General features: G+C 54.5%; 1 protein-coding gene across 50 annotated transcripts in view; it reads left to right on the forward strand.

The window, feature by feature from the left end:
• Positions 1-16,854, forward strand: part of SFI1 (SFI1 centrin binding protein) — a 125,453-nt gene that overhangs the window by 108,300 nt on the left and 299 nt on the right. For 19 of the 50 annotated variants that reach the window (XM_054675867.2, XM_063808168.1, XM_009438216.5 and 16 more), the window contains 17 exons: positions 758-839; positions 1,153-1,331; positions 2,294-2,369; positions 2,851-2,946; positions 3,411-3,487; positions 4,871-4,973; positions 6,481-6,577; positions 9,679-9,839; positions 10,302-10,376; positions 11,742-11,816; positions 11,954-12,130; positions 12,202-12,455; positions 13,392-13,472; positions 13,651-13,882; positions 15,351-15,483; positions 15,606-15,684; positions 16,721-16,832. In XM_054675867.2, coding sequence (XP_054531842.1) covers positions 758-839; positions 1,153-1,331; positions 2,294-2,369; positions 2,851-2,946; positions 3,411-3,487; positions 4,871-4,973; positions 6,481-6,577; positions 9,679-9,839; positions 10,302-10,376; positions 11,742-11,816; positions 11,954-12,130; positions 12,202-12,455; positions 13,392-13,472; positions 13,651-13,882; positions 15,351-15,483; positions 15,606-15,684; positions 16,721-16,832 — 2,089 coding nt within the window. Of the gene's footprint in view, positions 1-757; positions 840-1,152; positions 1,332-2,293; positions 2,370-2,850; positions 2,947-3,410; positions 3,488-4,870; positions 4,974-6,480; positions 6,578-9,678; positions 9,840-10,301; positions 10,377-11,741; positions 11,817-11,953; positions 12,131-12,201; positions 12,456-13,391; positions 13,473-13,650; positions 13,883-15,350; positions 15,484-15,605; positions 15,743-16,033; positions 16,833-16,854 lie in introns of all 50 variants that reach the window. The other 31 variants (XM_063808172.1, XM_063808173.1, XM_001148452.7 and 28 more) reach the window with 7 other exon arrangements.

A 16,854-nucleotide genomic window follows, 5' to 3' on the forward strand; every position in this document is an offset into this window, starting at 1 on the left:
ACTTGTTTAAAATACTATTTCCTGGGACCCCCCTCAGACTTGCTCAGTCAGCCTTAGGGGTCTGCCCCTTGTTTTTCAACAGGTCCCCAAAGAGTTGGTCAGCATGCACTGGAAAGGGCTCTCATGAACAATCCTTTATCAGTGCTGTTAAGTCAATATAGAATTAATGAAGACCTGGAGTCTCAGGGTCTGAGTCTTTTTCGTACGGTGTGAAGGCTTGGCTGATACCAGAAACAACCTGGAAAATGTTGGCCTTTTTAACAGTTTATGGTTTTTTGGCTGTCTGCTTTCCTTCCCTTTCTCTTTGTGTTGCTTTCTCCCTCATCTAAGCTTATTCACCTCTTTTATTTTTTTCAGAGACAGGGTCTCACTCTGTTGCCCAGGCTGGAGTGGAGTGGCGTGATCATAGTTCACCACAGCCTCAAACTCCTGGGCTCAGGCGATCCTCCCACCTCAGCCTCCCAGGTAGTTGGGACTACAGGCACACACCATCACACCCAGCAATTTTTAAATTTTTTTGTAGAGATGGAGTTTTGCTGTGTTGCCCAGGCTGGTCTTGGCCTCCAGCGATCCTCCTGCCTTGGCCTCCCAAAGTATTAGGATTGCAGACATGGGCCACTGTGCCCAGCCACTTAATTCACCTCTTATACGATAGCATGGTATAAAAGGGAAAATCCAATTATTTGGAACTTCTAGTTCTGTTTGGGTTAATTTTTATTTTTGTTTTAAGTGCTTTACATTCTTCCTTGTTTTTTAGGGAGACATTAGAGAAGCAAGTATTTTCTCTCTGGAGGCAGAAGATGTTTCAGCATCGAGAAAACCACCTGGCAGAGAGAATGGTAAATGGCTGTCCCTGAGGAGATGTGTGGAGGGGCAGGATCTGATTCAAGCCATTGCACTCACGGCCTCCCCTCCTCAGGAAGTTGCTCGGACCTCACTGGAGGGCCCCTGCCTGTGACTGTTGAGGCAGGGCAGGCTCTGGGGCATCTGTCCTTTCTCAGTGGAGCCTACAGACAGCTTCTGGGCTGGACCACGTCCTGACATCCATTCCTTTTGCCTTAGTCATTATTTGTGGCCTGTAAATTCTTTCCTGGCTTCTGTGCCTCTCTCCTACTTGATTTATTCTGTTCTCTCCTTCCTGTCCTGCCTCAGGCCATCCTTCACGCAGAGCGACAGCTTCTGTATAGGTCTTGGTTCATGTGGCACCAGCAGGCAGCAGCACGTCACCAGGAGCAGGAGTGGCAAACAGTGGCCTGTGCCCACCACCGCCACGGGCGGCTCAAGAAAGCTTTCTGCCTCTGGAGGGAAAGTGCCCAAGGGCTCAGAACAGAGTGAGTGGCCAGTTCTGCCTTACAAGCCTTTCCATCCCAGGCCAGCTTTGCTTGTTCTAGCAGCACCGTCAGCTCCAAGTGCCTGTCTGGAGGACTGCATTACCCCAGACTCTGGTTGTAAGTTCTGGAAGTTCAACCTAAAAGAGTCTTAAGTAAAACTAGGTTGGCCAGGCACAGTGGCTCACGCCTGTAATCCCAGCACTTTGGGAGGCTGAGGCGGGCAGATCACCAGAGATCAGGAGTTCGAGACCAGCCTGACCAACATGGAGAAAACCCTCTCTATTAAAAATACAAAAATTAGCCAGGCATGGTGGCGCAAGCCTGTAATCCCAGTTACTCAGGAGAGTGAAGCACGAAAATTGGCATGAACCCGGGAAGTGAAGGTTGCAGTGAACCGAGATGGCACCGCTACACTCCAGCCTGGGCAACAGAGCGAGACTCTGCCTCAAACAAACAAACAGAAGTGACCATAGCCAGGGAATAAACTGATGGGCCCATATTGTGATAGCTGACTGCTGCAGATAAGGGATAGGGACAGCAGCTGTGGCCAGTGGGTGGGTTGTGGCAGTTTTTAACCACACCACGTAGTTAAGAGAGAGGAGGGGAGGCAGCCCAGTCACTATAGAGACTGTCCTGCTTTGGGGCCTTTCAGTGTCCACTGTGTGTTCTGAGGATCTCACTCCCTGTCACACACTGACCATGTTTAACCAGTTTCTCAGTTGGGGGCTTCACACCTGCACATGTGAGCTTCAATGGCACCTGAAGCCCTGGGAAGTTGTAGGCCAAAATTTGATCATAGGTGCTTTTTTCTGAGACTGCAAGTTCTTTGGCAGCTCTTCAGAGAGGGTCTCGGCTCCCCCAAAAACTTAACCAGGTAGGGCTATGGACTGTGAGGAGGAGCCCATAGAGGGTGCCCTCACTGGGTGGGGGCTGCAGCACTGAGCTCTGCCATCTCCCCGCAGGAGGACGGGCAGGGTGCGGGCAGCAGAATTCCACATGGCCCAGCTCCTGCGTTGGGCCTGGAGCCAGTGGAGGGAGGTAAGGCTTTGGTGCGAGGTGCCACCCGTGTATGACTTTTGGACAGGTGGGCTGTGTGTCAGCAGGACTCACAGGCAACATATGGGCCACACCACCTACCTCTGAGCTGAAGGAGGAGAACAGGCAGCATAGAAAGTGTTAACTCAGTTTTATGAGCTGATTGGCTCAAAATTTTGTGTTCTTTCAGATCCTAGGCTGTTCTTATATGAACTTACTGCATCTAAAATTCCTGATCTAACCATTTACAGGAGTCCTACTGAGTGTAAAACATGTTTAAACTCACATTAATTGAGCATTTACCGCAAATCAAGCCCTTACCTCATCAAATCATCACAGAACCCCTAAGAAGCACGTATTTATAGATGAGGCCAGAGAGGTTAATTTACACTCACACAGATGACGTATAAAATGGAGGCAAAGCAGGAAGCCACCCCCAACTCAGACCCCAGCCCACGGTGGCTGCTTTCTCCTCTGTCTGCAGTGCCTGGCCCTGCGGGGAGCGGAGCGGCAGAAGCTGATGCGAGCAGACCTGCACCACCAGCACAGCGTGCTGCACAGGGCGCTGCAGGCATGGGTGGTAGGAACTGCTGCTTCCCTCCTGATCTTGCTGTGGGGACAGGGGAGGTTTCTGGAGACTTTGTTTTCCTTCCTTGTTCTTCCTGTCTGTCCCAGAACAGAGTCACGTGACACACCTCAAACCAAGCAGGTGCCCCAGACAGCGGGCCTTAGGCCACAGGGTTCTTTGATTCTTGCTTGGCCAAGTGGAAACAAGTGCTGTCGGTGGGTACTAGCCTTGTAGCGAAAGCAGCTCCTTTCCCTGGAGTCCCATGGTTTGACTTAGGAGGTGAGGGCCTGTGAGACAGTTTCTCCCTGTCGTCTGGGAGGGTCTGCTGGCCCTGGGACCAGGGGCTGTTGGCCTCTTCCTACCCTTTTTGAGTTCTCTGGGCATGGCAGCCTTGTGGTAGATGCACCTCTGAGGCCTGCCTAAACAGGGGGAAGTGTGGGCCCAAGAGCAGCCTCAGTCTTCCTTGTCCCCTACAGACTTACCAGGGCAGGGTGCGAAGCATCCTCCGGGAGGTGGCAGCCAGGGAGAGCCAGCACAACAGGCAGCTGCTGCGGTGAGTCTCCCGGGCGCCTCCCAAGCTCCAGCTGGGGAACAAGGAATGCACTCCAAACCCCAGCCTTTTAGGGGGTCCTGCTGAGGGCCAGGTCGGGGATGATCCCGGGTTCCTAGTCGCTAATATCATGGTCTTGGCTTTTCCACTTCACTCACGGGTTCGCCTTCATATGTCTTAAGCCCCTGCTGTGTGCAGGGCAGGACCTTGGAAAGCAGCTGTTACCTGCATGCCTTAAAGGCCACTTGTCTTGCTCTTCTGAGCACTTTTTCCTCCCTGCTTCACGCCTACAAGATTCAGCTTTGCAAGGCACCTTGTCATCTCTTCCACTCCAGAGGCTTCAGCGACTCCCTTTCCTGTCAATTTCCAAGTAGTTCCCTTCCAGCTTGCTCTGCAGGCCTGTCACTGACTCTCCAGCGTCACCTCTAGGCCCTGTCAGACCATCTGCACCACTCACCCCTGTGGAGGGTGCTTCCGCAGCTTCTGCCACTCTTTCTAAGCCAAACTCTAACCTCACTCCTTCCCAGCAGTCCTCCCACATGCCCCCTTTCATTTCCTTCCTTTGTATTTGTTCAGCACATGATACTCCTGGTGGCCTATGGACAGTGGGTCTCGTGGACTTTAAACACCTCCATCCTTAGCTGGGCGCGGTGGCTCATGCCTGTAATCCCAGCACTTTAGGAGGCTGTTTGAGACCAGGAGTTTCAGACCAGCCTGCGCAACATAGCGAGACCTTGTCTGTACTAAATGTAAAAAAATTAGCTAGGCACGGTCATGTATGCCTGTGGTTCAGGTACTTGGGAGGCTTAGGTGGGAGGGTCACTTGAGCCTTGAAGGTCAAGGCCACAGTGAGCCGTGATCATGCCACTGCACTCCAGCCTGGGCGATGGAGTGAGACCCTGTCTCTAAAAAGTAAATAAATAAAATAAATGCCTCCATCCCTCATATGGAGTCCCATAGAGCACCCATCCCGCTCTTCAGACAGGGTGGAATAAGCAAGAACTCCCTGAGCTAACTCAGCAGCAAGCTGAGGCGTAGGCAACCTTCCTCCGGGTTCCCTGTCTCTCCACACTTCTCTTATCACAGTGTGAGTCACCTGTGTTGCCACTGCCTGGTTATGCCCTGTTATCCCCGTAGCACCTGGAGTTTGGTCTCCAGCAGTGCTGGGTCCCTCATGCACTCTTGGTGCCCAGCCCAGAGCAGCTGCTCAGTAGCCATTTGTTGGACATAGACGTGCAAGTAAACATAGGTGTTGGTGAAACAGACATTCTTAGGTGTAGAGTCCCTGACTCAGGAGTAGGGGAAGAAGTAGGAATGATTCACAGAAGCCTCCCTTCTCTCTCTATCCTGGTGTCATCTGCCTTCCCCGCACCCATGCATCTGCAGCGGGGCATTACGTCGCTGGAAAGAGAACACCATGGCCCGAGTGGATGAAGCCAAAAAAACCTTTCAAGCAAGTACTCATTACAGAAGGACCATATGTTCCAAGGTGAGGTATAAGGAGGCAAGCTGGTCACCCAGGAGAGTTGGGACTGTGTTCTGGTGAGGGCGTGGGATGTAGGGGGTGGTGCCAGAGATTTGAACTGAATAAGGAACCTAGAAAATGGGTAACTTTCCTCCAGCACACACACAAACATCCATGTGGGCACATGTTTAGTTTTTTACTGAATTACAAACCAATATGCATTAAATAGAAACATAACACATCATAAGTGAACTAGTTCTTATCAGAACCAGTATTTTCTTTTTCTTTTTTTTTTTTTTTTTTGAGACAGTCTCACTCTGTCACCCAGGCTAGAGTGCAGTGGTATCATCTCAGCTCACTGCAACCTCCATCCCCCAGGTTCAAGCGATTTCTCCTGCCTCAACCTCCCGAGTAGCTGGGACTACAGGCTTGCGCCACCACGTCCGACTAATTTTTGTATTTTTAGTAGAGATGGGGTTTCACCACATTGGCTAGGCTGGTCTTGAACTGATGACCTCAGGTGATCCATCTGCCTCAGCCTCCCAAAGTGCTGGGATTACAGGCTCTTTGAATCCAGGAGGTGGAGGTTGCAGTGAGCCGAATTGCACCACTGCACTCCAGCCTGGACAACAGAGCAAGGTTATCTCAAAAAAAAAAAAAAAAAAGAAAAGAAAAGAAAAAATACCCGAAGCTAGCCTGTGCCTCCCTTCCCCTGGAAGGAGGAACACAGGAATCTTTGCTTGGCTTCAGAGCTTGAAGAGGAGGCCTTTTTGGTGGGAATGGAGTTCATGACAGCTCGCAGAGCAGGCACCAGGCATTCCCTGGGCAAGTGTTTTGTTATTGTGATTTTGTAGGCATCACTCATACAAAAGAATGTATACAACGTAGGTGTGTTCCATTTACTAAATAGTAATAGAGGCCGGGCGCAGTGGCTCACACCTGTAATCCCAGCACTTTAGGAGACTGAGTCGGGTGGATCACTTGGGGTCAGGAGTTCGAGACCAACCTGGCCAACATGGTGAAACTCCATCTCTACTAAAAATACAGAAATTAGCTGGGTGTGGTGGTGCATGCCTGTAATCCCAGCTACTCAGAAGGCTGAGGCAGGAGAATCGCTAGAACCTGGGAGGCAGAGGTTGCAGTGAACCGAGATCATGCCACTGCACTCCAGCCCAGGTGACAGAGCGAGACTATGTCTCAAAAAAAAATTACATATATATATTTTATATATATAAAAAATAGAATTAAGACCCATGTATGTAATGACTTCACTACTTTATGGCATGGTATGATATGTAAATCCTGGTAGAAGAGTCCCAGCAGCCAAAATGCTGGGCTTCCTGTGAGGGGCTGGGGCCCTGTCCTATTGCTCAGTGGTCTGCGTGCAAGGCAGTTACTTCCTGGACCGTGTGTGAGAAGCAAATGGCAACAGCTTGGCCTTGCCTCTCCAGGAGCCACCGTCACAGACCTGGGGTGGACCCGGAAGCCAGGAGGTATAGTGACTCTTGCTGTGCTCCTTGCCTGCCCATAGGTCCTGGTCCAGTGGTGGGAAGCTGTGTCAGTGCAGATATATTACCGACAGCAGGAGGACTGTGCCATCTGGGAGGCCCAGAAGGTGCTGGACAGGGGTAAGTGGGGCCCCAGAAGCAAGTCATGTTGAGGAATGTGAAGACAGCGCTGTTGTGGAGATCCCTGTGGCCTGCATAAGTCTGTCTCCTCCTCATACATGCCAGTTCCCTGTCGTTGCCATGACAAAGTACCACAGACTGGGAGTCTTCAAACAACACAAAATTGCCCTCTCAGTTCTGGAGGCTGGCAGGCAGCGATCAAGGTGTGGCAGGGCCATGCTTCTCCACAGGCTGTAGGGGAGGGTCCTTCCTTGCCTCTCCCAGCTTGTTTCTTGCTTGTCATGGCTTTCCTGGACGTGTAGACCCATTGCTCCAGTCTTTGCCCCATCTTGACATATCGTTCCCTTCCTGTGTCTGGGTCCCTTAGAAGGACTCTGGTCATATCGGATGAAGGGCCCACCCTACTTGAGTGTGACGCCATCCTAACCAATTACATCTGCAGTGAGCCTAGTGCCAGATAAAAGTCACATTGTGAGGTTCCAGGAAGGACATGAATACAGCAGGTGTGGAGGGGGCACTGTTCAGTCCAGTATATCTTAGAAATCTATTCCCAACTGACTGCCAACCAATTTATGTTAAAATGGAAGGCTAGAGCTTGAGATCTACAGAGAAATAAAGAAAAGAAGCTGGAATGGAGGAGCTTGGGGTGGTTGGGGAGGGGGTTGTTTTGATGGGAAAGTCCTTGCTGCTTGTCAGGGCAGCCCCCACCGTGTTAGCGTCCTGCTTCCTTGTGTAGCTGGGCCCTTAAATGTTTAGGGGCCAGAGACTTTCTAATTCGATCTCAGGAAGTCCTGCTGCCTGCTGTATATACATCTTTGGAAAGATTGCAGGGCACAGTGGTACACACCTATAGTCCCAGCTACTTGGGAGCCTGAGGTGGGAGGATCACTTGAGCCCAAGAGCTGGAGGCTGCAATGAACTATGATCGCACCACTGCACTCCAGCTTGGGTAAGAGAATGAGACCCAGTCTCTCTCTTTTTTGAGACAGAGTCTCACTCTGTCTCCCAGGCTGGAGTGCAGTGGTGCGATCTCGGCTCACTGCAACCTCCACCTCTTGGGGTTCAAGCGAATCTCCTGCCTCAGCCTCCAGAGTAGCTGGGACTACAGGTGTGTGCCACCACGCCAGGCTAATTTTTTGTATTCTTAGTAGAGACAGGATTTCACCGTGTTAGCTGGGATGGTCTCGATCTCCTCACCTCGTGATCCGTCCGTCTCGGCCTCCCAAAGTGCTGGGATTACAGGCGTGAGCCACTACACCTGGCCAAGACCTAGTCTCTTTTAAAAAATCTTTGGAAAGATAGTCTAGAACAGGAGTCCATGCCCCTGCTTGCAAGATGCACAGACACGCGGCAGACCCATGGGGAGCTGTCTCCTAACACAGCTAGGGGTCCCATAGTAGGAGAATCTGACACGCTGAAGGGGACAGCTCATTTTTAGAATAAATGAAAATACAAACAAAAGTGAAAACATTTAGAAATTGTTTAAATTGGCCCATAGAGAAATTGACCAAGTGGTTAAGTTGGTTTAATAGAGTTTGCTCCAGGACAAAACTGAATCAGCTTTGGTTTGGTTCTGACTGCAGCGTGTGTGTTAATGAGCATGTTTCAACACACATCCTGGGGACAAAACCCTGGGGTCAGCCATCCCACATGGCTGCATTACTGCGCCACGAATGTGCTGCTGGGTCCTGGAGCTTCTCCTCAGCTCAGAAACCAGCACTGTGTTTCTAGTTTACTAAGAAAGAAGCCGAGGGCTTTAGCCAGACCTTGGGCTCTGGAGCTTCTGCACCTGACCCTTTGGGCACCTGACGGTGCAGCTTCAAGCTCCAGAGGCTTTTGGCCAGTTTGGGTCAGCTGCCTTAAGGGTCAGGTGCCCACTCCTGGCCGTGGTGGGAAGTTAGAGGCGACGGGTTTGAGTGTTGCCCGAAGCCGCTGCTCTCTGAAGGACTTTCCTTAGAAGGAGGCGGTGGCAGGCTTGGGTCCATTACAGATGGTATGAGAGACTTGGGAGACTGGGCTGCAAGACAGTGTACACGTAGTAGGTACACAGTAAATACCTGGGGAACAATTGACTGGCTTGTATTAAGGCCTCAGTGTCTCAGGCACACCTTGGCAGGCCAAGGGTGGGACTGGGAGGAGGGACTGAGGGGAAGATGTCACAAGACCCATTATGCAGAGTGCTGAAGAAGTACAGGCTGGCGGTCATAACCTGGCTGTGTGTGTGGCCTCCAGCAGGCCCCCTCTCTGAGTCTTAATGTCTTCATCTGTAAGATGGGGATAACAGTGCCTACCTCTTGGGGTTGTCATGGAGATCAAGTGAGATGACAGGTAGAGAGATACACACTTAGGACAGAGCCCAGGCATCAGCATGCAGCACTAACGTGGGTGCCTCCCACTTGTGATCTGCCGTCTTCCCTGCCTGCCTCAGTGGGCCTGGAGGGCTCCTCATCTTGGCATCTGTGCCCTGCTCTCAACCCTGTTCTGTTGTCTCAAAAAGAAAGTTCTCTCAGGGCCTAAGAAAGATTCACCAAAGGGAGAATCTGGTGACACAAAAACAAAATGCAGGATGTGGCCCATTCCTGAAGAACCCAGGGAGCCAGAGGGCATGGCCTGGCGACCAGCGCTGTCCTCCCCATCCGTGGCTTGGGCTGGTCTGACTGCTGTGACTGGGCCTTGGTTTCCACCCTGGCAAAACAGGCTGCCCTCTCCTCCAAGCTGCAGCTGAAGTGGGGGCTCCTCCTCCTCCCCCCTCAGACTGAGGGTCTTCTTCCACGTGCCCAGCAGCATTTTGCACGTGACTCTTAGGGTGCCCCTGGCACCCCTGTGGAGGCTGTGGACAGGCTTGTGGCTCTCAGAGGGCTGTTGGGGAGCACAACAGTAAACAGATCTGGTTCCAGTCCCCGGGGGGTTCACTGTTGGCAAAGGTGGCCAGAGCTGTCCCTAGAGAGGGGCCATGGTCCACGTGTGGTAGTTTCACCATGTGGGCTGGACACCCGAACTCTATCCCCGCACAGCCATCTCTGCTGTCTGCACCTTCACCATTATGTAGTCACTGGTGGAAATCCCACAAAACAGCAAACTCTGACTTGGATCTGCCTTAGGCTGTCTGCGGACCTGGTTTCAGCGCTGGTGGGACTGCAGCCGGAGGTCAGCCCAGCAGAGACTGCAGCTGGAGAGGGCAGTCCAACACCACCGCCGGCAGCTGCTGCTGGAGGGGCTGGCCCGGTGGAAGATGCACCATCTGCAGTGTGTCAGGAAGAGGGTGAGGCTGACGGTGGCAACTCTCCAAGTTCTGCCTGCCTGGCAAGGGGTGTCCAGGCCAGGAGACCATTTCTCAGGAAGGGGTCTTTCCTGACAGCACTCCATGCAGCCGGTATGAGTGGTGGGTGGTTTGGGGTCCTGTAAGACAAAGCTGCAGGAGCCTTTCTGGGCGTTTGGTGGAGCCTAGCGAGTAGCCAGCCCCAGAATCCAGTGTCTCCCAGGGAAGACGGCTCAGTGGAAAAACCCGGTTCATGCTGACCCGTGGCTTATCAGTGCTGGGGGACCTACAGAGTGAGTCCTCTAGGCAGCACTCCCTGCCTATGCAGGAGACCCCCGGCACCATCCAGGACTCCTAGCAATGGGAGGACATTTAGCTGGGCAGAGGCTGGGTTAGATCAGGACCCACCCCAGGCTGTCTAGGCTGGGTCAGGACGCCACTCTCTGTGCACTTGCTCTCCCCCAGCTCCTGCACAGGCAGAGCACCCAACTGCTGGCACAGAGACTCAGCCGGACCTGCTTCCGCCAGTGGAGACAACAGGTGGGAACCCAGGAGATGTCCCCTCTGCACTTCCTTCTCCGTCCTCTGACCTGTGAGGCCTGGGCAGTGAATGACCTTCAGCCTACACCTCTAGTTCAGTATTTTTACTATCACCCTCCCCAGGGCCACCTCCTCTACCACCTTCCTGTCATTTCCAGGCACATCGGCTTCCTTCCATCTGCAGTCTGCATAAGAACAGTTACTTCAAGGCCGGTTTCTCTCTCTACAGTGTTGTATTAAAAAATACATCAGTGGAGGCCGGGCGCAGTGGCTCACGCCTGTAATCCCAGCACTTTGGGAGGCCGAGGCGGGCGGATCACGAGGTCAGGAGATCGAGACCATCCTGGCTAACACAGTGAAACCCCGTCTCTACTAAAAATACAAAAAAATCAGCCAGGTGTGGTGGCGGGCGCCTGCAGTCCCAGCTACTCGGGAGGCTGAGGCAGGAGAATGGTGTGAACCTGGGAGGCAGAGCTTGCAGTGAGCCGAGATAGCACCACTGCACTCCAGTCCAGGCAACAGAGTGAGACTCTGTCTCAAAAAAAAAAAAAAAAAAATATATATATATATATATATATATGTATATATGTGTATATATGTGTATATATATGTATATGTGTGTGTGTGTGTGTGTATATATATATGTATATATATCAGTGGGCCGGGCATGATGGCTCACGCCTATAATCCCAGGATTTTGGGAGGCCGAGGCAGGAGGATCACTTGAGCCCAGAAGTTCAAGACCAGCCTGGGCAACATAGTGAGACCCCATCTCTACAAAAACAAAACAGAAAAATTAGCTGGGTGTAGGCAGTGCACACCTGTGGTCCCAACTACTCGGGAGGCTGAGGCGGGAGGATTGCTTGAGCCCGGGAGGTCAAGGTTGCAGTGAGCTATGATCATGCCACTGCACTCCAGCCTGGATGAGAGTGAGATTCCATCTCAAAAAAAAAATCAGCATAATATCTTAAAAATTAACATGGAATGTGTTTTAAGGCTTTGCTGGGATCTTGCTTTTTAAAAAGCCAAGAGGGATCACACACAGCAGCATCCACACGTCCCCAGCTCCCTCTTCCCGTCCTATTGTCCTGTTTTCACCATTCCCCGGACCTCAGGCCGCTGCCTCCACGCATCCCCCTGCAGGAGCCCTTTGCCACCTTCTTTCGTGAAGGTCATTCCTCGGGCCACAGATGGAGCATGTGTTGAGCATCTCACCGCCAGGCACAAGGCTGGCCCTTCCTAGTGGAGGAAGTGGGAGCCTCGACTAGAGAGGGAGCCAAGAGGGACGAGCCGGGCAGGGCCCCGTGATCAGCATGGCCTCCCTGAAGGGGCTATAGGGAAATGATCTGGTCTTTCTGGTCCTAGCTGGCAGCCAGGAGGCAGGAGCAGCGGGCGACGGTGCGGGCCCTGTGGTTCTGGGCCTTCTCGCTGCAGGCAAAGGTAATTGGGGCTCTGCATCCTACCATCCCTGCCTCTCCCTCAGGCCTTAGCCCTGCCTTGGGTGGAGGGAGGGCACCTGGTCTGTGGGGGAGCTCTAAGCAGGGAGACCTGGGCCTCACCTCCTGCCCTCCCTGGAGGTGTGGGCCACGTGGCTGGCCTTTGTACTGGAAAGGAGGAGAAAGAAGGCGCGGCTGCAGCGGGCGCTCCAGGCCTACCAGGGGCAGCTCCTCCAGGAGGGTGCCACGCGGCTCCTGCGCTTTGCAGCCAGCATGAAGGCCTCCCGGCAGCAGCTGCAGGCCCAGCAGCAGGTCCAGGTAGGCCCAGGGCCCCTTCCTGTGGGGAGCAGGCAGGGTGTGGCATGAGCTGACCAGAGGCTGTGTTGTAGGCGGCTCACAGTCTACATCGTGCCGTCCACCGCTGTGCCACGCTCTGGAAACAGAAAGTGCTGGGCCGGGGCGGGAAGCCTCAGCCCCTGGCAGCCATCGCACCCAGCAGGAAAGTGACGTTTGAGGGTCCCCTTCTCAACCGCATTGCTGCTGGGGCTGGGGATGCCACCCTTGAGACCAAGAGGCCACAGGCTTCTCGGCCTCCGGGAGCTCTGGGCCGCCTGGCTGCTGAGGAGCCCCACGCCCTGGAGCTGTGAGTAGCCCGTGCTCACCTTGTCCTCCTCGCTTCCACCCTGGGCAAAAGGTTGGATGGCATAGCAGGGAGGAAAACAGCCCTGACGGGATGGGACGGGCTGGTCACGGCCTTGTCACAGCTGAGCTGCTGGGAACCCCCTCTTCTCCAGCCAGATCCCATCCCTCCCATGGCAAGAGGGAGAGAATGGAGTGGGATTTCCAGACCCTCTCTCCTTTGCCTGCCAAAGCTCAGGAAATAGGTGTCCCCTCCTCTGCAACACCTTCCTACCCTCTCTCCCGTCCTGCTGACACGATCTTTTCCGGAGTCATACACGTAGTTGACAAAGGGAACAAGCTCAGCTCCTACCCGTGCCTGCCGGCCTCTCTTCTGCTCCATCACAGCCAAGACACTGGCTTTTTGTCAGAAGCCCCTCTTTCTTGTGTGAGCTGGCACCTGTCCCTCTGCCCACCCCTACTATGGTCTCCTCAAACCCTAACCTGCCCTGCCCCATGCTGATGAAGCTGGTGGCTCCCACAGCAACCAGCACTACCCAAGAGCCTTGGGCCTCGGGGGAGATGTCAGGTGGGTGCATGGGGCCTGGGTCCCGGTCCCTGCTGTGCTCCTCACTGTTTGACTGACCTTGATGGGATCCTGAACGTCTCAGAGGCTGCTCCCCTGTGACATGGACCCTGGCGACCTGTACACCAGCGTCACCAGGGTTGTTCTGCAGGTCAAAAGAGACAATGTGGGTGAAGCAGTCCCCTGGCGTCAGGTACCTTTTGTCGGAACTGCTGGGAGCTCTATGGCCCAGGCCCACCCCAGCTTACTTGCTGACCTTGGCCTCGCCTTTTCTGACTTTCAGTCTCCCTATAAAATTGGAGATCCCACAGAGATCTCAGAACCCCCTGCAGCCCCTGGTCAGCCCAGGGGAACAGACCCCATGTTTCTTTCCAGCAACACTGCCCACTCAGCGAGGAAGCAGCCGCGACGCCCACACTTCCTGTTGGAGCCTGCGCAGAGCCAGAGGTCCCTGGGGTGCGGCACCGTGGGCAGGCAGGGGGAGATGGTCAGGGGTCCCCAAAGGCAGCTGGCACCTCCATCTGGGGCCTGTATTTTGGCAGCCCTGGGGTGGGTGGCCCCCTTTCCTTCTTGTTCTTTGGTCCCAGAGGAGGGTCCTATGGCCTGACCAGGCTCTTGCCTTCCCTGTGCTCAGGCCTCAGAAGCCACAGGAACATGGCCTAGGCATGGCTCAGCCAGCAGCCCCCTCCCTGACGCGGCCCTTCCTGGCAGAGGCCCCGACAGCACTGGTCCCACACAGCCCCCTGCCTGGGGCTCTGTCAAGCGCCCCTGGCCCGAAGCAGCCCCCGACGGCAAGCACAGGCCTGGAGCTGCTGCTGCTGCCTCCTTCCTCCTTCATGCCCTGCGGGGCGGCTGCACCAGCCAGGGTACGTCCTCCACCACCAAGCCTGGGCACTGGGGCTCTCACTCTTTGGTCTGGCTTCTGGTGCTTTCTCATGCCACAGCTGTACTTGTTTCTGGAAAACCTTGGCACAGGGAGGCCACTCATCCATTTGACAAGCATAGGTAGCCACTGCACACCAGGTCCAAGGGCCACAGCAGTGAACAGCCAGCCAAGGGCCCTGCCATCCTGAAGCTTATATTCTAGTCAGAGACAAGCAAAGAAGAACCCCTGCCTGCAGGCCAGTAAAGTGGCTGCAGATCACGTAGGGTCCTGCAGGCCACGGTGAGAAGTAGCCTGGGATTTGAGAAGAGTAGGAAGTCGGGGAAGGGTTTTGGCAGGGAGCACCACGTCAGGTTTCTGTGCAGGCTGTGGTCACCATGACCACGTGGTCCAGGCAAGCAGTACTGGTGGCCTGGGCTCAGCGGTTGCCACAGAGGGGACAGGTACTCTCTTGGAGGCAGATGAGGCAGGATATGCTGCTCTGAGGGAGTTGCTGAATGAGGGGAAAGAAGGAATCCAGGCTGATGTGGGCTGCTGGCTTGAATAACTTGGGAAACAGAGTTCTTTGACTGGAAGAAGGAACTGGGGGTGGGGACTGGTTTGGGGTGAAGTGTCAAGAGTGTTTTGAACCAGGCTCTTGATGTCAAACTTGAGAGAAAGCAAACGTTGAGTCTGACCTTCAAGGAAGAGGTCAGGGCCAGAGATTGAGAAGAATCTTCAGCACAGGCCGAAGGTAACCCCAGAGCCACTGCGGCCTCTAGGAGGAGAGTACAGGGGAAGGAAGAGAGGGGAGGAGGCTCCAAGCAGTGAGCCTGGGTGGGGATGGCCAGGGGGTGTGAGAGCTCAGTAATGGAAGTGACAGCTGCTCTAAGGCCACCAAAGCAGCTGGTTCCTGAAAGGGGATGAGGGGACAGGAAGGAACCAGTTCCTGTGGTGAGTTAGGCCATGTGGGGCCACTTACCCTGGCTGGAATGGTTTGAATGTGGGTTTGAAAGGGTTTTGACCCCTGTCCGGTGATGGAAGGGGCAAGTCCACTCTCACCAGGAGAGGAGGGCACGGAGAAGGCTGTAGAGCAGTGGCCTCTCACTGACCACTTCTCACTGATGTCAAAGCTCAGCAAGGTCATGAGCTTAGAGCAGGTGGGGGTGGAGGGTTGGGTAAGGCAAGGCTAGGAATAGCTGCTCAGGCAGTGGAGGCGTGAGGCAGACTGTGGTGACACAGGGTGCTCCCTGGTTGCTTGTGGGACTTTCCCCTACAGTACCAGGCCCTGTGTGCAGGGGCAGGCTAGACATTGAGCTGGCACGGCCAATGTCTGGGAAGCCCAGCTCCTGCAGCTGGGAGCCTGGTCTTCCCCCACCCCTGCAGGGCAGGCAGTGACAAGGACTTGGTGTCCCCCTCCCTGGCTTCCTCCTAGCTTCCTTGCTCAGCATCTACCCTTCTTTCCTTTGCAGATGTCAGCACAGCGGGCTACTCCTAGGGATAAGCCCCCGGTCCCCTCATCCCTGGCCAGTGTCCCTGACCCCCATCTACTCCTTCCTGGGGACTTCTCAGCCACCAGGGCTGGGCCTGGACTTTCAACTGCAGGTGTGTACCTGGGGCCTGTCAGGGCAGAAAGCACTCAGGCCACTCCCGGACCTGGGACTTGCTATTTACCCTGGTCCCCGAGGGGAAAATAGTCTGAAACAAGCTTACTTCTGTCGCCATAGGCAGCCTGGACCTTGAGGCTGAACTTGAGGAGATCCAGCAGCAACTACTGCACTACCAGACCACCAAGCAGAACCTCTGGTGAGCCCTGCGAAACGCCCTGCGGCCCAGGCTACAGGAGCAGGTGTTGCCTGGAAAGGTGGGCGGGCAGTTCCATTTCCCCCGAGCCAGCTGCCAGGGTCCTGTGGGTGGTCTCGGTCTAGCCATGGAGGGGCGTGGGGAGCCCTCAGTGTGTGCTGTCCAGAAAGACCCCATCTCCACCATGGCTCTCTACCCGGCTCGGTGCTGTTTAGGAAGGCCCAAGTCGTCAGACTCACCTGTGCACAGAGGCTCTGCTTCCTATGGGGGGGATGATAAAGTTGAGCAAAACTCTAAAAACCCGATGAGGCCATGCTGTCCCCAGTGACTAATTATAACACTGATATTAAAGGTGCAGAGAAGGGCCAGGCGCGGTGGCTCACACCTGTCATCCCAGCACTTTGAGAGGCTGTGATCCAGGCAGATCACGGGGTTAGGAGTTCGAGACCAGCCTGGCCAATATGGTGAAACCCCATCTCTACTAAAAATACAAAAATTAGCCGGGCGTGGTGGTGCACGCATGTAGTCCCAACTACTTGGAAGGCTGAGGCAGAAGAATCGCTTCAACCTGGGAGGCGGAGGTTGCAGTGAGCCGAGATCACGCCATTGCACTCCAGCCTGGGCGACACAGCAACACTCCATCTCAAAAAAAAAAAAAAAAGTGCAGAGGAGACAGGCCCGCGACCCAGCTGCACTCAGTGGTCTGGGGACCATTCAACATGCAGCAACCTCAGAGCTTCCAGGGCAACAGACTGGCGCCTCATCCTTGGCTCTGCACAGGGGGAGAGAGACAAGGATTGTGTTTTCGCCCAGGCCCACCTGAGTTGCTGTCTGCTGGGGAGGGCGGAGGAGACGGAGAGGAAAAAGAACAAGTGTTTGGCTCCCAAGCAGGGGCCTGCAGTTCAGGTCAGGGGCCCTACCAGACCACCTCTCTCCACCCGATACCCGCATCAGAATTAGCTGAGGTGCCTCTCCCTGAGCCGGATGGGGCTCTGCCAAGGACCCAGCCTGGCAGGCAGTGGGTATCTCCACCCCTCAGGTCCTGTCGGCGGCAAGCGAGCAGCCTGCGCAGGTGGCTGGAGCTGAACAGAGAGGAGCCGGGGCCTGAGGACCAGGAAGTAGAGCAGCAGGTGCAGAAAGAGCTGGAACAGGTGAGGCCCCAGGCCATCCCCA

The sequence above is a fragment of the Pan troglodytes genome, chromosome 23 (assembly GCF_028858775.2).
Source record: "Pan troglodytes isolate AG18354 chromosome 23, NHGRI_mPanTro3-v2.0_pri, whole genome shotgun sequence".
Taxonomy (NCBI): domain Eukaryota; kingdom Metazoa; phylum Chordata; class Mammalia; order Primates; family Hominidae; genus Pan; species Pan troglodytes.